This window comes from Symphalangus syndactylus, chromosome 19 (genome assembly GCF_028878055.3).
Source record: "Symphalangus syndactylus isolate Jambi chromosome 19, NHGRI_mSymSyn1-v2.1_pri, whole genome shotgun sequence".
In the NCBI taxonomy this organism is placed as follows: Eukaryota; Metazoa; Chordata; class Mammalia; order Primates; family Hylobatidae; genus Symphalangus; species Symphalangus syndactylus.
This window is the reverse complement of record NC_072434.2, coordinates 10,492,614-10,516,824: the sequence shown is the minus strand read 5'-3', so window position 1 is coordinate 10,516,824 and position 24,211 is coordinate 10,492,614. Positions and strand designations below refer to the sequence as shown.

The following is a 24,211-nucleotide window of genomic DNA, read 5'->3' as shown; positions in this document are numbered from 1 at the left end:
ACTGTGAGTCCATTAAACCTCTTTTACTTCACAAATTACCCAATGTCAGGTATGCCTTTGTCAGCAGCATGAAAACAGACTAGTACAGGATACAGATAGAAAGACATCCCTTGTGCACAAATCAGAAGAATTAACATTATAAAATAACCATACTACCCAAAGCAATCTACAAATACAATGTAATTCCTACCAAAATACCAATAACATTCCTCACAGAAATAGAGAAAGCAATCCTAGGCCAGGCACAGTGGCTCACATCTGTAACCCTAGCACTTTGGGAGGCCAAGGCGGGTGGATCATTTGAGGTCAGGAGTTCAAGACCAGCCTACCTGGTGAAACTCTTGTTTCTACCAAAAAACAAAAATAAATAAATAAATAAATAAATACTAGCTGGGTGTGGTGGTGTGCACCTGTAATCCCAGCTACTCGGGAGGCTGAGGCACAAGAATCACTTGAACCCGGGAGGCCAAGGTTGCAGTGAGCCAAGACTGCACCACTGCACTCAAGCCTGAGTGACAGAGTGAGACCTTGTCTCAAAAAAAGAAAGAAAGAAAGAAATCCTAAAATTAGTACAAAACCACAAAAGAGTCTGAATAGCCAAAACAATACTGAACCAAAATAATAAAGCTGGAGGCATCATACTACCTCACTTCAAAATATACTACGAAGCTACAGTAACCAAAATAACATGATATTGGTATTTAAAAAGACATGGACCAATGTAACAGAACAGAGGCATGGAAATCTAGGTATTTATAGCCACTGATTTTCAACAAAAGCACCAAGAACACACAATGGGGAAAGGACACCCTCTTCAATAAATGGTGCTGGGAAAATTGGATATCCATATGCACAAGTATAAAACTAGACTCCTATCATTCATCATAGAAAAATCAGCTCAAGATGGATTAATGACTTAAACATAATACCCAAAACTATAAAACTACTGTAGGGAAACATAGGAAAAACACTCTAGGACATCCAGGCGAAGATATTATGGCTAGGACCTCAAAAGCACAGGGAACAAAAACAGACAAATGGGATTACATCAAGCGAAAAACTTCTGCACAGCAAAGGAAACAATCAACAGAGTAATGAGATACCTGTTGAATGGGAGAAAATATATGCAAACTATTCATCCGATGAGGGACTAGTATCCAATATATACAAGAAGCTTAAATAACTCAACAGCAAAAAAAAAAAAATCCTGTTAAAAAGAAGGTAAAGGATCTGAATAGACATTTCTCAAAAGAAGACATGAAAATGGCCAAAAGATATGTGAAAAGATGCTCAACATAACTAAGTATCAGGGAAATGCAAATCAAAACCACAATGAGTTATCAACTTACCCCAGTTAAGATATGACTACTATCAAAAAGATAAAAAATAACAAATGCTGGTGAGGATGTGAAGAAAAGGGAACTTTCAGACACTGTTGGTCAGAATGTAAATTAGTATAGCTACAATGGAAAACAATATGGAGGTTCCTCAAAAAAACTAAAAATGGAATTACCATATGCTCCACCATTCCCGCCACTGGGTATTCATCCAAAGGAAACAAAATCAGTATATCTAGGCAATATCCACATCTCCATTTTTATTACAGCACTATTCACAATAGCCTAGATACGGAATCAACCTAAGTATCTATCAACAGATGAATGAAGAAAGAAAAGTGGTGTATATACACAATGGAATACTATTCCATCATAAAAAAGAAGATCCTGTCATTTGCAGCACCAAGGATGGAACTGGCATTAGGTTAAGTGAAATAAGCCAGGGACAGAAAGACAACAACAAAAAAAATCCTATGTTCTCACTCACATGTGAGAACTAAAAAAATTGATCTCATGGAGGTAGACAGTAGAATGATAGTTACCAGAGGCTGGGAAGGGTATGTGCGGGGCGGGGAAGGCGGTATGGAGGGGATGCAGAGAAGTTAGTTGGGGGTGAGGCAGGGGTTTAAGAAAAATTATTTGGGTAGAGGCATACAGTTAGATAGAAGAATAAGACCCAGTGCTTGATAGCACAGTAAGGTGACAATGATTAAAAATAATATATCGTATATTTCAAAATAGCTAGAAGAGAAGATCTGAAATGTTCCCAGCACAAAGAAACAATAAATATTTAAGGTAATGGATATCCTAAATACCTGATTTGATCATTACACATTGTATGTATGTATCAAAATATCACATGTACCCCATAAATATGTACAAATATTATGTGCCAATTTAAAAAAAATTTAAGGAAAGTGAGATTAAGTATCTGCAAATCATATATCTGATAAGGGACTAGTGTCCAGAATACATAAAGAACCAGTATAACTCAACAATAAAAAGACTCCCTCAAAAAACAGTCAAAGGATCTGAATAGATATTTCTCCAAAGATATACAGATGGCCAATAAGCACATGAAACAATGCTCAACATTGTTAGCCATTACAGAAATTCAATTCAAAATCACAATAAGACACCACTTTATACCTACTAGGTTGATAAAAGAGCAGACAATAACAAGAGTTGGTGAGGGCACAGAGAACTGGAACCCTTACACACTGAGGCAGGAATGTAAATGGTGCAGGCACTTTAGAAAACAGTCTGGCAGTTCCTCAAAAGCTACATAAAGAGGTGCCACACGACCCAGCAGTTCCATTTGTGGGTATACATACTCCGGAGAACTGGAAACATATCCATACAGTAACTCGTACATGAATGTTCACTGCAGCATCATTCGTAGTAGCCAAAATGAATAAAATGTCATTGAGTAAAATGTCTGTATACTCTAGTGTGTGTTAGTTAACAAGTGACAAGAAGTTTTTTAAAAAGTCTGTATACTCATGAATATATAAATATATAAAATATACAGTAAATGTCCATACAATGGAATATTATTTTGCAATAAAAAGAAATGAAGTACTGATACATACTACAACATAAATGAACTTTGAAAACATTATGCTAATTGAAAGAAGCTGATCACAAGGGACCACATACCACATGATTCAATTTATATGAAATGTCCAGAATAGTCAAGTCTATAGAGCTAGAAAGTATATTAGTGGCTGCCTAGGACCAGGGAAGTGAGATGAGAGACTAGAAATAATGGCTAAGGAGTGTTGGGTTTCTTTTCAGAATACTAAACCATTTTTAAAATTGATTATCATGATGTTGCATAACTCTGTGAATAAAGCCACTGGGTTGTACACCTTAAATGGGTGAACTGTATGGTACATGAATTATATCCTGATAAAGCCATTTATAAAAACAGTGTCAAAGATAATGATGTAATAGATTCAATATAATGAATAAAAGTAAATAAAATCAATTTCAAAAGCCTGCAATCTCAGCACTTTGGGAGGCCAAGGCAGGAGGATCACTTGAGGCCAGGAGTTAGAGACCAGCCTAGGCAATATTGCAAGATCCCATCTCTACCAGAAAAAAAAAAAAAAAAATTCAAGACCGAGGATGAAAGAAAAACTAAGGGAGTTTACCACTCACAGACTTTTAAAGTATCTAAAGAGGCACTTCAGCAAAAATAAAAGTGAACCCAGAAAAAAAGGTATAAAATTCAAGAAACAATACTTACAAAATTTGGGAATTTTGATTCATAAATGTAATTAATCATCGAGTACAAAAAAAGTAGTAACCGTAAATTGTGGTTTTTTTTTTTTTTTTTTTTGAGATGGAGTCTTGCTCTGTCTTCCAGGCTGGAGTGCAGTGGCACGATCTCAGCTCACTGACAGCTCCGCCTCCCGGGTTCACATCATTCTCCTGCCTCAGCCTCCTGAGTAGCTGGGACTACAGGCGCCCGCCACTGCGCCCGGCTAATTTTTTGTATTTTTAGTAGAGACAGACTTTCACCATGGTCTCGACCTCCTGACCTCGTGATCCGCCCGCCTCGGCCTCCCAAAGTGCTGGGATTACAGGCGTGAGCCACTGCGCCCGGCCCGTAAATTGTGTTTCTAAACAATAAGGAAAACTGAGGAAGGGATATGCTTAGTCAGTGTGTAAAGTGTGCTGAAATCCTTGTCTTGCTTATGAGGATACTTAAAATACCAAACTTCGTTAGGTAATTTTAGAATTATAGTGTGTTAAAATTTTAGGCCAGGCATGATAGCTCATGCCTATAATCCCAGTACTTCAGGAAGCCAAGGCAAGAGGATCACTTGAATCCAAGAGTTTGAGACCAGCCTGGGCAACATAGTGAGGCCCCATATCTACAAAAAAATTAAAAATTAGCTGGGGGCCAGGTGTGGTGGCTCACGTCTGTAATCCCAGCACTTTGGGAGGCCGAGGCGGGTGGATCATCTGAGGTCAGGAGTTCAAGACCAGCCTGACCAACATGGTGAAACCCTGTATCTACTTAAAACACAAAATTAGCTGGGTGTGGTGGCACATGGCTATAATCCCAGCTACTTAAGAGGCTGAGGCAGGAGAATCGCTTGAACCCAGGAGGCGGAGGGTGCAGTGAGCTGAGATCGCGCCATTGCACTCCAGCCTGGGCAACAAGAGAGAAGCTCAGTCTCAAAAAAAAAAATAAAAAATAATAATAATAAATAAAATAAATTAGCTGGGCATGGTGGCTTGTACCTATAGTCCCAGCTACTTGAGAGGCTGAAGTGGGAGGATTGCTTGAGCCTGGGAGGTCAAGACTGCAGTGAGGCTGTAATTGCACTACTGTACTACAGCCTGGGTGACAGAGCGAGACTCTGTCTCAATAAATTAAAATTAAAATTAAATAAAATTTATAGGAAACACAAATGGAACAGAAACACAGTATATAGTTTCCAAACTGAGAAAGAGAAAAATAAGAGGAAAAAGAAAATTCACTCAACACAATGGAAGGCAATAAAAGGAAAATAGTAAAACAAAACAAAACAACAACAAAAAAACCAACAACAACAAAAACTTCTATATAGTATTTGGAAACTAAAAAATAGAGCTGAACTATGAAAGTTCCACATGTCAATGCTTGCGGTATGTAGCTAAATCGGGACTTAGAGGTAAATGTGTAGCCTTAAATGAATTTATTAAAAAATAAGACAAAAAAAAAGAATTAAGTGCTCAATTCAAGAAGCTAAAAGTAACGGGAACCTCACAAAACCAGGAGGATCATAATAAAGTTTAGAAATCAAGGAGCCAGAAAACAAACAAACAAAAAATCAGAGAAGGCAACAAAACTAAAAGCTGACTCTCTGAAAAGACTAATTAAAAAAACCAAAAAACAAAAAACCTAGGCTGGTACAGTAGCTCATGCCTGTAATCCTAGCACTTTGGGAGGCCAAGGCAGGAGAAGCACTTGAGCCCAGGAGATCCAGACCAGCCTGGGTAACATAGTGGGACCCCATTGCTACGAAAAAAATTTTTTTAAGTAGCCAGGCATGGTGGCACATGCCTGAAGTCCCAGCTACTCAGGAGGTTGAGGCTAGAAGATCACTTGAGCCTGAGACAGAGGTGGCAATGAGCCATGATCATACCACTGCACTTCAGCCTGGGTGGCTTCAGCCTGCCTCAAAAAAAAAAAAAAAAAAAAGGAACCTAGAACAAGACGTTAAGAAAAAAAGGAACAATCTAAGTTAGTCCCCCTGTAGAGGAATGGATAGTGGCATATTCATAAACTAGAATACTCATACAATAGCTAAATGAATAGAGAGCTCTGTGTGTACACAACGTTGATGGAGAAAAAAGTTACAAAATGATATGATCAGTATGATACAATTTATATAAAAACGTAAATCCCATACATTGTTTATGGATATGTATCTATAAATTAAGTATAAAAACATGAATAGCAAGGATTTACACAGCTTGAGGATCCTGGTTATACTTCTGAGGTAAGAGGGAGTGAAATGAAATAGTGGAAGACACAAAGAAAGTTTCAACTATATCTGAACATTTTAGTTCCTAAAAAGGTCTGAAACAAGTATGACAAAATGTGATTAACACTTAAATATGGGTGGTGGGAACAGAGATGTTCATTATGTTGCATTCTTTATTTTCTATATTTCTTTCAAACGTGAAATATTTCAAGGAATAAAATAATCACTCTGCCCTATGTATGCAGAATGAAATGGAAGAGAGCAAGAGAGAAACAAGAAGACCTTCTAAGACAGCATTTGTAGAAATCTTGGCTAGAGTGATGGTAACCTAGAATAGAGATGACAATCGCAAGATGAAGAGAAGTCAACGAATGTGAGATTACATTAAGAACAATTTATGGGACTTATTGATGGACTGGGTATGAGGAGCTTGACAGAAGAAGGAATCAAGGTTAACTTCAGCTAAAGCAACATGTAGGTATAGATGCCACTTACTCAAACAGGGAAAGATGGCAAAGGAACCAGTTAGGAGGCATGAAAGAATCCTGTTTTATGTTCATCTTTTATTTCTCCTACTCAGACATAAGCTCTTTATGGGGAGAATATCTGCTTTATCTTTGTATCCCCCAAAGTTCATAATGTAACTAAGTTGAATCAACATTATACACACTGCCTAAATATTTTTGAAAAACAGACAACCCTCTTTAAAAGTATCAGTTTTCAAAGAAATTTTATATCACTTAATATTACAATAAAGGAAAAAAAACTTTCAAGAGGTTCCCACAAAAGTTTTCCTATGCTGCTGATTCGGACTTTTAAGACCCATAGAAATTTATGCTTTCCACTTTCTTACTAAGCCATTTTAATCAGTTTCATATGATTCTACCAGTTCAGTACATAATAAGGTATACAATACTATAATGTATACTATTATAAATGGGATGCAATTTATAATAGGGTTATTATTACACAATATATCCTTATAAACTACTAGTCATGTATTGTTTTGGTTATATAGTTTATACAGCCCCTTATGTGGCTTGGTTATACTACCACCTTGATAAGTAGGCAGGACATTCTGTAATATTTAGTGCAGAGCTGGAATTCACGCCTAAAGCATCAGGCGGCAAATCTAGAATTCGTCATTTTGCTAATAATGAAACTGATGCTTGAAGAAGTCAGGTGACTTGGCCAAAGATATAAAGTTAATAACTGTAAGCTAATTTTGCTCTCCTTAAGGAACTGATGCTATTCTAAGCTTGTTAACATTATGAAAATGCATAATGAAAAAACTCAAAATTTATCCAAAAGATAGATTCTAATTCTTTTGCTTACTTTTGAAATCTGAATCATATGATACAGAAGATTCTTCCATTAATACTACATAATCACAACAGTGAAAGTAAAATCACATTTCAAAGGATCATTTAACTAAGTGTGTTTTCCCTACAATAAAAAGGTAACCAAGTTTCTTTAGAGGGAAATTAACTGTATCTAAAAAGTAATACTTGAGTATATCATAATACCACAAGTTTCAATTACTGTTTTTATGTTATTCAAAACCAAAACAAGTATGTCAACCACTGCATATTGGCAACTACCCCTTTTTAGTGAACCATGAATACTGATGAGTGTTAGGTCCTAGGTCAATTTTTAATGTCAAACACAGTAAGTGATGTGATTTTAGTCAACTTCAGAGTAGCTTTATGCTTATACTTCCCCCCACTGTCAGTTTATCCCATTAGCTTAGGATATTTGGGAAAGGTGGAGGAACATATTAAAGAGTAGTTCAGAATTCAACAAAGTACTCAAAGCTTTAAGTATAAATATCCCATATAAATAAATCGGGGATTTAACTGTTTTATCCTAACAGTTCAGAAATGTCATTTTAAGTGCGAAAGGGAAATTCCAAAAGGACTCTTAGAAAAACTGTTATAAATTTTTAAATGTGAGAATACCATCATTTGAAAATATACATAATCCACATTTTTAGCAATGCTAGTTCTGCTGCTGGATTTACATAAATTTGTGTCAAGTTTATTTCTCCCTGTTGTATGGGATACATCTAAATGGAAACAAAACTGAGTTCAAAGGCATAATGAGTATACTTATTTCTTCTTAAATTCAATATATTTTTATTTGATTTTAGAAATAATGAGAAACCAATGATGGTTACTGCACTGGGTGTGACACTATGAGAGAATGCTTTAATAGTACAGCTTTGGCTGTAATGCAAAGAATAGATAGCACAATGACAGAGATAGGAGGGTATTAGAAGTTGGAGATGGGTATGTGTTATAATAGTCTGGGTCAGGCGAGAACTTTATAAAAGCTCAGATTCCGGGGTGACACCCCTGGAATTCTGAGTCAATGGGTGTAAAGCTAGTCCTCTTAATTCTAGGTGAAATGCTAAACATGAATGACTGGTAGGAAGTTAAAGCATCAAAGGGAGAATATCCTTGATGCTGACCCTTTTAGAAGAATATCAGAAACCCATAAAAATTATAAGCAGATGCTTCATTTTTACCACAAATGGATACTGACTCACCTGGATCAGGGTCATATTTTAGGTCCAGTGGATGTACAACAGGGTGGTACTGCTTCTAAACATAACATAAATTAAAACAGATTTAATCACTTAATGCTTCATATAAACATCTCTTTCAGCTAATATGGGAGATATACTATAGAGTCAGTACCATTCTTTTGAGGAAAAAAAATTAAATCCTGTCTGTAGGGAAGAGGAGGAGAGAAGGTAAAAACCAAACTAAGTCTGAATTATGTCTTTTACAGTACTGCCACCTACTGCATATACTAAGAAGTGGCACCATAAAAAAAATCAGAAAAAGCAATCAAGCAAATTAAAAGCACAGAAACTGAATTTTATATTTAAAGTACAGAGTAGTCTCCAATTATGAATGGACTATGTTTCAAAATTCATTCAGGACAAGTGTTTAGAACTCAAAATGCATATTTCCATGAAAACTCAGTTCTAAAAGGTGGCAAGGCTACATCACCACCACACTAAGCCTATATATCCTGTGACACACTGAAATTATAGTAGCAGAATTACTGGCATGGAATCTACAATTCAGGCAAAAAGAAAGAGGAAATTGCTCTTCCTTATTCTTGCCCAAAGCCAGCAGAAGCCAAAAACGTTAAAAGAAAGAAAACAAGAAAAAAAAGGTCTTCAGCCTGCTGTGGAGGCCCAGGCAGGAGAATGTCTTGAGCTCAGGAGTCTGAGACCAGTCTGGGCAACAAGGTGGGAAGAAGGGAGGAAAGACGCAGGGCAGGGCATGGCAGGGCAGGAAAAAATTTTAAAAAGGTCTTTGGTATCCTCACCTCATCCATTTTGCATTACTTTTTAAACTACCACAGCACTACCTCACCTAGGCCAGCCATCTTTCTTTTCTGCAATATTGATTACTAGTTTTGGGGGTTTGGGGGTAGTGGGGCAGTAACAAGGAAAACACTGAAAAATACACTTTGAATGTTTATCCTGAAAAAAACTTTCAAGTGGGAGGGGTGGGGGAAGTGATGGAGTGGGGTATTTGAGAACTGCTATTAAAAATTCTTCTCATGAATACTGTTTTTCACAGAATAACTAAAATGTTTTAGATACAATATTAAGCCGGGCATATAATGATCTGAAACAATCCTGAAACCGAGGCAACTAGAAGATTTATATGTGAACACTTATGTACTAATTTCAAAAACTAAAGGCAATAGTATAGCATAATCTAAACACAGTATGTACCTCACTGGAGGGACAATGCTATTCCCAGCAAACCTCCCCTCCCCACCAAGGGAAGATTTGGGTCCAATTTTCTTGCGGATTTCCTATTTTTTATTTATTCTAGTCCTAATAAATCTGAAAAGATGAGGGTGTGATATGGTTGGTCACTGATATCTACAGTAATTATAAGAAGGAAGTCTACGGCTCTGCTTATCTAAAAAGCTCATGCTGAAGGAGCTGAATTCCTGGTCTTGTCACCCAGATGGTCATGACTTTTGCAGCAAAACAAATTATGCCTAATTCATAAAGCAAATTTCAGTGTTATGAACAAGTAGTAAAACAATCTTCATCATCAATTTAACTAAAGGGCCTTCCGAAATATACAAACATACAAATATATGCCAAAAACAAAAAACAAACAGAAAGAAAAGTGTTAAAAGAAAAGCTTCTTTTTCCATCCTGGTCTAAGAATCATAAAGTCATTGCCAGTTTTCCATCGCCAATTTCAATTTTAACCACTCATTATCACTTTCATTTTTTTCATTTTTGAACCAATGTGTTCAAAACACAGTATAGTATGACTATACTATGTCATAGTACAACTTAGAAGAGTAAAGTCTTACAAGAGACAAACAATACTAATTGAGGCAGGAAAGAAAAAGACAACAAAATGTCACTTATCTCCACGTAGGGCCTTACATTTTAATGTTTTTATTGTGGTAAAATATACAATAACATTTTAAAGGCAAATCATCTTACCAGAATTTCTTGTTTTGCTTTTATGGTTTTGATGACACATTCCAGGATCTTTCTGGGATACTGCTTACGTTTTGTGGCTATATCTACTATGATTTCATCAAACTGATCTTCAAGTACTTTGATGTCAGAATCTATTTGAGAAAAAAAAAATGTATATATAAAAAGTTCCCTAAAACTCACTGTTTACATTCTGTATGGAAATGTGCTATAAACTAAATTTAGAAAACACAAAATAATGAAGGAAAACAAATACGGCAAGTTAATGAATGTCCCCACTTTGGTGATTAATTTATTTATGCATCGAACAATCGATTATTGAGCATCTATAAGAAGCTAGGCCTAAACAAGAGAAATACAAAGATGAGCACAACATGATTCCTACCTACTCTCTAAGAGTTCACAGTTTGCTGAAAGAAACAGACAATTGCAAGGCAACCTGATAAATGCAATAGAGGTATGAACAAAATGCCATCAGGACACAGAACAATGGAAAACTGACTGGGAAATGTAAGACTTTAAAGAAGTAACATTTGAGCTTGAAATAGAAGTGTAAGTCCAATGGATAAAAAGTGCTAGTGGAAAAAAGGAATAGGGAGAAGCATTTTAGGCAGTGGAAACAGTATTTGCAAGATCCTAGTCTGTGGAGACCTGAGAAAAGTTCTAAATGGCTACAGAATAAAGGAAAAATGGATGATAAAATATATAAGAACCAGGCTGTAAAGGGTATTTAATATCAGGGATGCTAAGAAGTTTTGACTTATTATGAACTGACCCAAAGCTATGACAGTACTAGTGAGTGGAGTAACTAGATCTGAAATAGGACTCAACTGGATTAATGGTAGGAAAAACTGAAAGATACAGTGAGTTTAGAGTTTCTTTCATTTAGCTAACTCTACTTTATCGTATGCTTTTTCATGTTTTAAAACAGTGATTCTCAAATGTTAGAAGAATCACCTAACGAGTATGTTAGGAGCACAGATTTTTTTTTTTTTAATACTTTTAAGTTCTAGGGTACATGTACACAATGTGCAGGTTTGTTACATATGTGTACATGTGCCATGTCGGTGTGCTGCACCCATTAACTTGTCATTTACATTAGGTATATCTCCTAATGCTATCCCTCCCCGCTCCCCCGACTCCACAACAGGCTCCAGTGTGTGATGTTCCCCAACCTGTGTCCAAGGGTTCCCATTGTTCAATTCCCACCTATGAGTGAGAACATGTGGTGTTTGGTTTTCAGGAGTATGGAATTTTGATTCAGTAAGTCTGAGATGGGGCCCAGAAATGAAGCACCCTAGATGAAAGGAATGTAGGTGATCCATCTAACTTTATTTTGAAAATCATTTTAAAGAGTAAAAATACTAAGTAGTTACAAATACTAAAGAGCTAAGTTCTTAGCTTAAATGGTCCTCATATTGCTCTGTTGTGTCAAAGTCTATGCTAGAAATGGACCTATTTATTTTATTGATCAGAAGCTTTATTAGGAAGAAATCTAACATCTGAAACATAATTTTTGAAACATTTTGAGAAATTGCTGATAGGTGTCGGTATATACATATCAGATAAAGATAATCAAGTATATCAGGTATAGTCTTTCATTCATGTCACAAATATTAATTGAATCTCACTAAATTAGTTCTTTTGAGGGTACCCTTTTTTTCCTTTTTCTTTCTTTCCTTCCTTCTTTCTTTCCCTTTCCTTCCCATTCATTCTCCCTCCCTTCCTTCCTCCCTTCCTTTCCTTCTTTTCTTTCCTTTCCTCCCTCCTTCTTTCCTAGATAGATAGAGACACACAGATTGATTTTCAATAGCTTTTGGGGTACAAGTGGTATTTGGTTACATGGATAGTACAGTGGTGAAGTCTGAGATTTTAGTGCACTCATCACCCAGTAGTATACATTGTGAAAGTACCCTTCTTTTGAGAGCAAGAAATAACAGTTATTTCTTACTTTGAATAATTATTTATATAAGCAGCCCTCCCTAAATTTTCATTTATCCATTAAAAAAGTTAAATAATTAGCCTGAAGAAAATAATGTACTATTTCACAATTAGTTAAAAAAAAAAAAAAGTCTCCCAGGTAAATCTTTTTTGTAGAGAGGAACATGCTTTCTTAGCACCACCTAGTGATAAAGCTACAGTTAAAATGTATCACAAAATTTGAATAGGAGCCAGGCACAGGCCTGTAATCCCAACATTTTGGGAGGCCAAGGCAGGCAGATCACCTGAGGTTGAAAGTTCGAGACCAGCCTGGCCAACATGGTAAAACCCCATCTCTGTTGAAAATATAAAAATGAGCCAGGCGTGGTGGCAAGCACCTGTGATTCCAGCTACTTGGGAGGCTGAGGCATGAGAATTGCTTGAACCTAGGAAGTGGAGGTTGCAGTGAGCTGAGATCGTGCCACTGCACTCCAGCCTGGGTAAGAGTGAGACTCTGTCTAAAAAGAAAGAAAAGAAAAATTGAACAGGAAAGAATTATTCATTAATTTAACATATTTCATAGGTGCCTACTATGAGCCAAGAGTTGAGAACAAGGTCAGGAGCAGTGGCTCACATCTGTAATACCAGCACTTTAGGAGATTGAAGCTAGGAGTTTGAGACCAGCCAGGGCAACATGATGAAACCCCGTCCTCTACCAAAAATACAAGTTAGCCAGGCATGGTGGTGCATGCCTGTAATCCCAGCAACTCGGGAGGCTGAGGCACAAGAATCACTTTAACCTGGGAGACAGAGGTTGCAGTGAGCTGAGACTGTGTCATTGCACTCCAGCTTGGGCGACAGTGAGACTTCATCTCAAAAAAAAAAAAAAATTGTCTTTTTAAGGAGCCTTCTACAAAGATGTAACCTCATCCTTTACATGGTACTTGTATAATTAATAATAACTTCACACTTTTAAGGGTACTTCACTATTGACTCTAGAGATCACTTACAAAAATACAACTTGCTTTGTAAATAATTACAGAAATTCCCTGGGCCTCTTTTGTCATCTGGAGATAGCTATACAGTATTTTCCAATAAATTATTGACAAAGAAGACTATTGAAGTCATAATCTCAGTTCTTTATTATTCCCCTAGTAAAGAACTTCTTGAAAATAAATGACACTAAATATGGAGATTAAAAAACAGCATTCAAAACAAAATTAGCTACAAAAATAACCCAGAAATTAATAATAGAAGGAAAAAGTCACATACCCACAAAACAATTATCTGAAGCTTCCTGCCATGCTTGCCCATTAATGCTGATATTCTCTTGCACAGCTGATTCAAAAGTCTGCAATAAATTCACAGTAGTCAAGTCACTAAAAATAATTTTAAATACTAAATTCAAACGTTTTAGCAAAATAACACTTCCAGATTTGTGACAGAGGAAATAAAGAAAAGTAGCAGAATAGCTAATTACTATATTTATTCTTTTCAATGAAGATTCCACTTCAATCATTGATTCTACCTACATTTTGGGTCTCATAGGCATTATGCTACCCAAGAGAAAATCTGATGCAAAATTTTGGAATATTCTTATAAACAAAAAAAAAAGTACTCCTAGAATGAAAGAAAAAATAAAATCTAACAAATTTAGGCTCAGTTGAATCTCAAGGGTATAAGTACTATATATGCTGCTGAATGTTGATGTTAACAACATCAAATACACATGCTTAAAAATAAAATTAATTTATATTTTATAAAGGGCTGTATTTTTGAGAGATGAACACTTATGTAGCAATGAAATGACATGAGATCTAAGATATGCTTTAAAATAGCAAATGTAGGCCAGGTGCAGTGGCTCACACCTATAATCAAATCACTTTGGGAGGCCAAAGCAAGAGGATTGCTTGAGGCCAGTTCCAGACCAGCCTAGGCAACACAGTGAGACACCCTTCTCTACCAAAAAATTTAAAAATTAGCCAGGCACAGTGGCACATGCCTGTAGTCCTGGCTACTTGAAAGGCTGAGGCTAGAGGGCTACTTGAGCCCAAAGGTTTGAGGTTACAGTGAGCTATGATTGCCACTGTACTCCAGCCTGGGAGACAGAGGGAGAAGCAACTGTAACAAAATTTTGACAACTGTTGAGTTTGGTGGTGGATATATGGGTGTCCACTGTACTAAACTAATTTTTTGTAAGGTTGAAAATGTTCATAATACATTAAAAGATAAAGAACCAAAAAACAAAAAACAAAAACAAACAAAAAATAGACAAATTGGACTTCATCAAAATTTTTTTAAATGACGGACTAAAGGAATTCGGCAGTACACATTTCCTATTACCCAACAATTTCACTTCTAGCAATGTATCCTAAAAGACTACTCTCGGGCCGGGCGCGGTGGCTCACGCCTATAATCCCAGCACTTTGGGAGGCCGAGGCGGGCGGATCACAAGGTCAGGAGATCGAGACCATCCTGGCTAACACGGTGAAACCCCGTCTCTACTAAAAATACAAAAAATTAGCCGGGCGAGGTGGCAGGCGCCTGTAGTCCCAGCTACGCGGGAGGCTGAGGCAGGAGAATGGCGTGAACCCCGGGGGGCGGAGCCTGCAGTGAGCCGAGATCGCGCCACTGCACTCCAGCCTGGGTGAAAGAGCGAGACTCCGTCTCAAAAAAAAAAAAAAAAAAAAAAAAGACTACTCTCATAAAAACATAAAGAAAATGTGCTAGAAATGTTCATTTCAGCACTGTTTGAGATTTTTTAAATTGTGGGAAAAAACCTAAAGTCAAAATTAGAAGAGTTAAATAGGCAATATTCATACCACGCAGTACCTAAAAAGAATGAAGACAATCTCTACGTAACACTAACAAATAATAGTCAGACATGTTTGGTTTCAAAAAAGGCAGGTCAATAACAATTCATCAGCATGACATTATTAATGGAGACAAACAAACATAAACACAGAGAAAGAGGTAAAGCCACAGAAAGGGGGTATAGAAAGTTTACTCTCCCCAAGTACTCTCCAAAATAGTACGTTATGCCCTAGAAGGAAGAGGGATGGGGAAGGGGAACTCAAAGAATTTTGCTTTATGCTACTGTTTGAATTTTTTTATGAGCATTTATTTTGCACCCTTTGTATAATTAAAAATAACATAAACCAAATTACTGATAATTATGAGTTAAAGTACATATTCTACATTTCAAAGATTTCATAAAGTAAAATCCTTATTTTATGTTTTTTTGTTTGTTTTGTTTTTTTTGAGATGGAGTTTCACTCTTGTCAACCAGGCTGGAGTGCAATGGCGCAATCCTGGCTCACTGCAACCTCCACCTCCCAGGTTCAAGCGACTCTCCTGCCTCAGTCTCCCGAATAGCTGGGATTACAGGCAAGCGCCATCACACTCGGCTAATTTTTGTGTTTTTAGTATAGACAGGGTTTCACCATGTTGGCCAGGCTGGTCTGGAACTCCTGACCTCAGGTGATCCGCCCGCCTCGGCCTCCCAAAGTGCTGGGATTATAGGTGTAAGCCATCACGCTCGGCCTATGTATGTTTTAAAATTATTTTCTAGAATTACTTTCAAGAATTGCTGAGAACATATTGTCTTTGTAATATTCATTGCAGACTGCTACTAATACTGTTTTTAAAAAAAATCTGCTACTTAATATGCAGTTTTAAACAGAGATACAACATAAAGCTTCTGCTTTATTTAAAATAAAACACAAATGAATTCCTGTGGTAGTCTAAGCCCTGGAAACTTTATCTTATAATTCACTTTATCATCCCACTAAATAGAATAGGTTAAGCCAAGTTCCTCTTTTTCTGTAAGACACTAAATGTTTTAAATACCTTAGCATTTCCTAGAATCAGACAAATTCTAAGATTATACAACCAAAGTCTTCTCCCAAAAAACTACTAAAAATGTCCTGAGATATATCCCTATTCTTGCCTTGCTTGCAAGGAGGCAATGACGTAAGAGTCACTATATACAAAACTACATACAGAGTCACAACCCAGGAAGTGTTTCTTCATTCTTCCACTTAATCTTTTTTTTTTTTTTTTTTTTTTTTGAGATGGAGTCTCGCTCTGTCACCCAGGTTGGAGTGCAGTGGCGAGATCTGGGCTCCTCACTACAAGCTCCGCCTCCCAGGTTCACACCATTCTCCTGCCTCAGCCTCCCGAGTAGCTGGGACTACAGATGCCTGCCACCATGCCCGGCTAATTTTTTGTATTACTATTATTATTGTTTTAGTAGAGACAGGGTTTCACCATGTTAGCTAGGATGGTCTCGATCTCCTGACCTCGTGATCCGCCCGCCTCGGCCTCCCAAAGTGCTGGGATTACAGGCGTGAGCCACCGCGCCCGACCCCTTTTGCCTGTTTTAGAGTGAAAACATTTTCTTTACAAGATTAAAATAAGTTAAAAAAATTGTGTTGGTTGAAAACTTTACTAAGATCACACATTTGCCCTTATACCGCATTTCCCCAGCCTTTCTTAAATATTTTTGCAAAGCCCTGAAGGTGGTAGTTTTTTGGGAAGACAAGAAATAAAGGGATTGTGTGCTTCCTTATAACAGGCACCAATCTACTTATATGTAGGGGAAAAAATTTCAAAGCTCATAATACCGCACCTTTGTGAGTTATGAATGACCAGAGTGCAAACAGTAAAAATAAAGGTTAATAGGCCGGGCGCGGTGGCTCACGCCTGTAATCCAGCACTTTGGGAGGCCGAGGCGGGCGGATCACGAGGTCAGGAGATCCAGACCATGCTGGCTAACACGGTGAAACCCTGTCTCTACTAAAAATACAAAAAAATTAGCCGGGCGTGGTGGCAAGCGCCTGTAGTCCCAGCTACTTGGGAGGCTGAGGCAGGAGAGTGGCGTGAACCCAGGAGGCGGAGCTTGCAGCGAGCCGAGATCGCACCACTGCACTCCAGCCCTCCAGCCTGGGCGACAGAGGGAGACTCTGTCTCAAAAATAAATAAATAAATGAATAAATAAATAAATAAATAAAACAGGCAAAAGGAAAGATCAAACGCTGCTTGGGTTAATGGCTGAATTCCAGAATTACCCTTTCCGGGAGGATTCCTCAATGTCTACGGCTGCATTGTCCAACAGGTGAGCCACTTGCCACTTTGTAGTTACTGAGCACTTAAATGTAACTAGTTCGAAAGATGTGCCATAAATGCAAGACACCAGATTTGAAAAGCTTAGTACGAACAAAAGAATGTAAAATATCTCATTCATTTGATATTATTACATGTTAAAATATCTTGGATTTATTGGGTTAAACAAAATGTCTTATTTCCATTAACTTCACCTATTTCTTACTTTTAGTTTAAAACTACATAAAGATTAGCTTGCCTTGTATTTTCACTGGACAGCGCTGGTCTAAGTAATTAATAAGACCCAGCTGACATTAGCATCTATTTCTTTCTCCTCTCGCGTTTCTCGAACTGGTTCTACAGTAGCCTGGGGCACCGTTAATTCTGCCAAGGCCTGGCGTGCGATCTTTCTGAATCCTAAGATCCTGGGTGTTGGGTAAGAGGATGATAAGTAAAAAAGTGGCTAACTGGTCCCGTACCCACTGCGCATCTCGCAGAGCGGGCTCCCGAATCTCCTCTGGCAGAGCGTCCCCAAGCTTTTGCACGAAGCGGCCGCACAGTTGTAGCATTTCGGTCACGGCCCGCTTCGAAGTGCAGCGCACCCGAAAGTCCTCTCGGGGAGTGGCGGAGACCAAGGCCTGGCTCTCTGACCCGGCTGCGAGCTCCTTGTCCCATGGCGGGTCAAGGACCCTCAACTCAGAAGACCCCGCCATTTTTCGCCTGAACTGTGGGCGGGGCACCCTGGGAACGGAAGAGCGGGTTCACACTGGTGTAACTAGCATGCATCCGGCTGGAAACTCAGGACGCTGCAGCTGAAACGTTCCGGCACCGGCTCTGCTGGCCCGTCTAAAGCGGCGGCCGCGGGGGCGCAATGGGAGCGGCGGGCGTAGGGTTGGTGGACTGTCACTGCCACCTCTCCGCCCCGGACTTTGACCGCGTATGTGAGGGCGATACGGGGCCAGAGGGAGCAGGGAGGCCCCCGTCCTTTCCCCTCGTGTTATCTTTGCTCTCCTCCCTTGGGACGAAACCCCATATCCCCCGCCCAGACCCTTGTTTATGGCCATATGACCTGCCCCTAATTTCCCTATTCCCTATTTAATCTCAGACATACCGATTTTTGTTTCCTGATTCAGTCGCGGTAAGCTATCTCCACAAGGCTTTTCTTTGCTCTTCTGAGTTCCTGGAATCGTTCCCCCACCTCCCCTTGGCTGGCCTGTTTTTCCCCTCGGGCCTCTCACGTCCTGGCTGAGATGCCACTCTTCGTGGGAAGCGGTCCTCGAAACGCATTCAAATCGGGGAGAGGTCGGGCGCGGGCTCACGCCTGTAATCCCAGCACTTTGGGAGGCCGAGGCGGGCGCGGCGCATCTCTTGTGTCCAGGAGATCGTGACTAGCCTGGGCAACATGGTGAAACCTCGTCCCTACAAAAAAAAAAAAAATTAGCCGGTGTTGGTGGTGTTTGCCTGTGGTCCCAGCTACTCGGGAGGCTGAGGTGGGAGAATCGCTGGAGCCCAGGAGGTGGAGGTTGCAGTGAGCTGAGATCAAGCCACTGCACTCCAGCCTGGGTAACAGTGAGACCCTGTCTCAAAAAAAAAAAAAAAAAAAAATTCACAAATGGGGGAGAGAGGCAAACAAACAAACAAAAATACATGGCCGGGTGTGGTTGCTCACACTTGTAATCATAGCACTATGAGAGGCCGAAGTGGGTGGATCGCTTGAGCCCAGGAGTTTTGAGACCAGCCTGGCAATGTGGTGAGACCCTGTCTCAATTAAAATAATAATACACACATAAAATCAGTTACAAACTGTTGTACCCATTACATGAGAAACTAGAGACTAATAATAGCGGATTAAGGGGGGTTTTATTTCAGGGGGAAATCCTCCCAGGAGCTGACACTTAAGGCTGAGAAGACAAGGAACCACCCAAGCAAGGGGGTGAGTGTATGCTGGTTAGGGAAACAGATAGGTTGCAGGCCCCCAGACAAGCTAGAATTTGGCACATTTCAGTCGCCAAAAAGCTAAGTGGAGCCTGATGAGCAGAAAGAGAAAGGCATGAAACAAAACTGGGGAGGTTTGCAGGGGATAGATGAGGTGGGTCAGTAAGGAATTTGGATTGCATTTGAAGCACAATGTGGATTCATTAAAGGGCTTTTTAAAATTTTTGTTTTGTTGTTTTATTTTTTTAGATTGAGTCTGGCTGTGTCCCCCAGGCCGAAGTGCAGTAGCATGATCTCAGGTCGTTGCAACCTCGGCCTCCTGGGCTCAAGCAATTCTCCTGTCTCAGCCTCCCAAGTAGCTGGGATCACAGGTGTGTGCCACCACACCTGGCTAATTTTTTGTAATTTTAAGTAGATACAGGGTTTCACCATGTTGTCCAGGCTGGTCTTGAAGTCCTGGCCTCAAGTGACCAACCCTCCTTGGCCTCCCAGAGTCCTGGGATTACACAAAAATGGATAGGCATGATGCTATCCATTTTAACACCATTTTGCTGCTGTATGGCAAATGGATGGAGGAGAAGAGTGGAAGCTACAAGACTAGTTAGGAGGCTTTTGCAGTATATAGGCAAGAGATGTTGGCTGTTGGTACTATGATGATAGCAGGTGAGTTTGAGATAAATACATGGATTCAAGATACATTTTAGAGAGAGAATCCACAGTAAGTACTGAAGAGTTGGATGTGGATAGCAAGAGAAAGGGAGGAATCAAGGATGACTCAGATTATTAGCTTGTGCTATAGGGAAGATGGTGGTGCTGGTTTACTGAGATAAGGGAAGACCAATGTCTGAGGTGGAGGTGGGGAGGTCAGCAGAAGGAATAGGTTTGTGGGGAGAAAATAAAGATTTATGTTTGAGGCACATTGGGAAACCTAATCCCATCCAAATGAAGATGTCATAATTTTTAAACATGAGTCATGGGTTCAGGAGAGAATTACAAGCTAAAGATAAAAATTGGGGGCTGGGCGCGGTGGCTCACACCTGTAATCTCAGCACTTTGGGAGGCCGAGGTGGGCGGATCACAAGGTTAGGAGATCAAGACCATCCTGGCCAGCATGGTGAAACCCTGTCTCTACTAAAAATACAAAAAAAAAATTAGCTGGGCGTGGCAGCGTGCGCCTGTAGTCCCAGCTACTTGGGAGGCTGAGGCAGGAGAATGGCGTGAACCCAGGAGGTGGAGCTTGCAGTGAGCCGAGATCGCGCCACTGCACTCCAGCCTGGGTAACAGAGCGGGACTCCGTCTCAAAAAAATAAAAAAATAAAAAATTGGGGACTCAGGCTGGGTGTGATGGCTCACACCTGTAGTCCCAGCACTTTGGGAGGCCGAGGTGGGTGGGTCACCTGAGATCAGGAGTTCAAGACCAGCTTGGCCAACATGGTGAAACACCATCTCTACTAAAAATACAAAATTTAGCTGAGTGTAGTAGCAGTCACCTGTAATCCCAGCTACTCTGGAGGCTGAAGCAGGAGAATCACTTGAACCCGGGTGGTGGAGGTTGCAATGAGCCGAGATCGCACCATTGCACTACAGCTGGGAGACAAGAGTGAAACTTCATCTCAAAAAAAAAGAAAAAAATGGGGGCCTCAGCATAATGATGATAAAACCATGAGAGGAAGTGAAATCACTCAAGGCAAGTGCAGAGGGAGCAGCAGAGGTTCTCGAAGTCAGAAAGAGGAAGGGGAGCTGGTCAAGGAGACTGACAAGTAGCCACCAATGAGAGAGTGGTATTGCAGAAACGAAGGGTGGAAACCATTTCAAAAAGGAAGGAGTAAGCAAGTGAGGGATTCCGAATGCTGCTGAGGAGTAGAGTAAGATGAGGACAGAGAAATACCCTGTATATTTGACAATAGAGACTTCTGTTTTACTGGTGGGAACAGTAGCCAGACTTTGCTGATAGTAAGAGTAAACAGGAGGTGGGTCAGTGTAGGCTCTTTGTTTTCCACCACTCCATTAGTTGCTATCATTGTTATTCTTTGTGATGCCACAACTACATTGACATATACAGTCCAAGATTAGCTGCTTATTCATCTAAAATAATGGTGATTTCTTATGCTTGTTTTAGGATTTGGATGATGTGTTGGAGAAAGCCAAGAAGGTAAGTCAGTATTTGTAATTGCTCTTTTGGTTTTTTATTTTAACTATCATTTCAAGCAAAAACAGCTTGAAATTTAGATATACTACCTTGATGTTGTTTCAGTAGTTTATAGTAAGTAGCATTTTTTGTTTTTATTATTTTATTTATGTATTTATTTATTTATTTATTGAGACAGAGTCTCGCTCTGTCACCCAGGCTAGAGTGCAGTGGCGCGATCTTAGCTCACTGCAACCTCTGCCTCCCAGGTTCAAGTGATTCTCCTGCCTCAGCCTCCTGAGTAGCTGGGACTACAGGCACACGTTACTGCACCCAGATAATTTTTGTATTTTTAGTAGAGACAGGGTTTCACCATGTTGGCCAGGCTGGTCTCGAACTCCTGACCTGAGGTGATCTGCCCACCTCGACCTCCCAAAGTGCTAGGATTACAGGCATGACCCACTACGACCAGCCAATTTTTATTATTTATAATTAAAATAGAGACAAGGTCTGACTGTGTTGCCCAAGCTGGTGTCAAACTTCTGAGCTCAAGCAATCTACCCACCTTGGGCTCCCAAAATGGTGGGATTATAGGCACGCGGCACTGCTCCCAGCCTAAGTAGGATTTATTAAGTGTTTGCTACATGCCAGGTAGTGAGCTAAGGCCTTTCTCGACTTTACCTCATTCAATGTTTCACAGCAGCCTTCTGAGGAAATTACTAATTTATAGCCAACCATTCCCCATTTTTATAGATGAGGAATCTAAGGCCTAGAGATGAGTAACTGGTCCAAAGACACATGCTAGTGAAGTGATAGAGACAAGTTAGTCTGAATTCAAAACGCTCCTATAGCTACCAAGCTCAACAGCACTATGGAACAAGTTGGTCCATCTTTCAGTTTTTAAATTCACGTGATTCTGGAGATCTGGGATATATTATTAAAGTTTTCTGAAATGTTTTGATTTGCTTAGAATAATTATTTTTTTGGAAGCGTTTATGAAATTCATTGTAACTAGCATTTTGTGGCCGTCTCAAAAAATGATACAGCCAGAAATGGTTGTAGTGCATTTTTACATACAGGTAACTTTCACTGTGGCAGCTTAATTAGGAATATGGGCTTTGGACATATATAGACCTGATGACCTTGGGCAAGTTATTCGACATCCAAAACTCTGTCTCCTGATCTATACAGTAGACTACAGCCTACTTTATAGGTTTCTGTAAATTAAATGAGGCAATATTTATATTCACTGAACATAGGGCCCGAAACTTAGTAAATATTTAATGATAGCCCTTCTGATTGTATTGATGAAGCATGGCTGAACAAGGATAACTAAAATGCAGAGAAAACTTTAAAATTTTATATAATTTATATTAAATGTGTATTGTTTGTATCTCTATTCTTTTTTTTTTTTTTCAGGCCAATGTTGTGGCCCTTGTGGCAGTTGCTGAACATTCAGGAGAATTTGAAAAGATTATACAACTTTCAGAAAGGTGCTACTTTTAATTAAGATTTTAAAGGGTTGCTAATAAAAACACAGTTATGACATCCAGTTTATAATACCAAAGATCCATTTTTAAAGAGAATAAAGAGGAAAAAGCATTTTAACATAGCCCTAAAGAGATTATTTTCTACTTATTCCTTCTTTTTTTCTTTGAGAGATGGAGTCTTGCTCTGTCACCCAAGCTGGAGTGCAGTGGCACAATGTCGGCTCACTGCAACCTCTGCTTCCTGGTTTCAAGCAATTCTCTGCCTCAGCCTCCCAAGTAGCTGGGACTAAGGCATGCACCACCAGGCCTGGCTAATTTTTATATTTTTTGTAGATACAGGATTTTACCATGTTGGCCAGGCTGGTCTCAAACTCCTGGCCTTAAGTGATTCACCTGGCTCAGCCTCCCAAAGTGCTGGAATTACAGACATGAGCCACCATGCCTGGCCTCTACTTATTCTTTAGAATACATTGTAATGTACTAGTCTACTGTTCCTGCTTTCTCAATTGGTTCTACATTTTTAGGTATAATGGGTTTGTCCTGCCATGCTTGGGTGTTCATCCAGTTCAAGGACTTTCACCAGAAGACCAAAGAAATGTCACACTAAAGGTAACAGTCATACAAAACAGGAACCATTAAAAACAAACAAACAAAAGAATTCTTTGACTCAGTAATCCTCCTCTTTCTAATTTGTATTCTCAGGAAATAATCCAAAAGAAGGAAACACTACCTTCTTCAACAAAGATGTTTGTTGCAACATTATTCATAATAGAGAAAAAGTAGAAACAGCCTAGAAGTTCAGAAATAAAGGAATCATTAGTTAAGTTGTGGAGTGTTAAATATAATGCATTTATAGAAAATGAGGATTATAAAGTGTGTATAGCACATGGAAAATGCTTACTGTATAATATAGGGAGAAAAGCAGGATACCAAATAGCGTATTCACTATGAGTGACATCTACATAAGCATATATTCATAAGGAAAAGACTGGAGAGAAAACACAGAAATGATAGTAATTGTGATGATCTGTTAGAATTATGTGTAACTTTTTTCACTTTTTTTGGTATTGTAGTCACGTTGCTTTGGCAAAAAAAGCAATGGAATATCTAGAAAAAGAAAGATACAAATTCAGAGGTGCCATACACTATTAGGGAACAGATGAGTTCAAGTAAGTAGTATTATCTTTGAACATAGAACCATTGTTACAGGATTGCTCTCCAGCTATTAAATTGCGCTGATTTTGTACCCTCTCTAAAAACATCCTACCCGCACTGATTCACAATAGTCGGTATGTCTTATCTTTCACACTTGTCCCCTGACT

The 24,211-nt window shown here is 39.2% G+C and overlaps 2 protein-coding genes across 8 annotated transcripts in view; one reads left to right on the top strand and one right to left on the bottom strand.

The window, feature by feature from the left end:
* The window catches only part of NSL1 (NSL1 component of MIS12 kinetochore complex), a 39,777-nt gene extending 21,678 nt beyond the window's left edge, over nt 1-18,099 (bottom strand). Inside the window, exons 1-4 of one of the 3 annotated variants that reach the window (XM_055233628.2) lie at nt 17,816-18,099; nt 13,506-13,584; nt 10,317-10,447; nt 8,370-8,424 (exon numbers count right to left, since the gene is read on the bottom strand). In XM_055233628.2, the coding sequence (XP_055089603.1) occupies nt 8,370-8,424; nt 10,317-10,447; nt 13,506-13,584; nt 17,816-18,049 (499 nt within the window). In that variant the 5' untranslated portion in view covers nt 18,050-18,099. The remainder of the gene's footprint in view (nt 1-8,369; nt 8,425-10,316; nt 10,448-13,505; nt 13,585-17,815) is intronic. The other 2 variants (XM_055233630.2, XM_055233629.2) reach the window with 2 other exon arrangements.
* Nucleotides 18,086-24,211, top strand: part of TATDN3 (TatD DNase domain containing 3) — a 66,040-nt gene continuing 59,914 nt past the window's right edge. For 2 of the 5 annotated variants that reach the window (XM_063613181.1, XM_055233621.2), the window contains exons 1-4: nt 18,086-18,273; nt 21,391-21,423; nt 22,819-22,892; nt 23,414-23,498. In XM_063613181.1, the coding sequence (XP_063469251.1) occupies nt 18,208-18,273; nt 21,391-21,423; nt 22,819-22,892; nt 23,414-23,498 (258 nt within the window). In that variant the 5' untranslated portion in view covers nt 18,086-18,207. The remainder of the gene's footprint in view (nt 18,274-21,390; nt 21,424-22,818; nt 22,893-23,413; nt 23,499-24,211) is intronic. The other 3 variants (XM_055233624.2, XM_055233622.2, XM_055233625.2) reach the window with 2 other exon arrangements.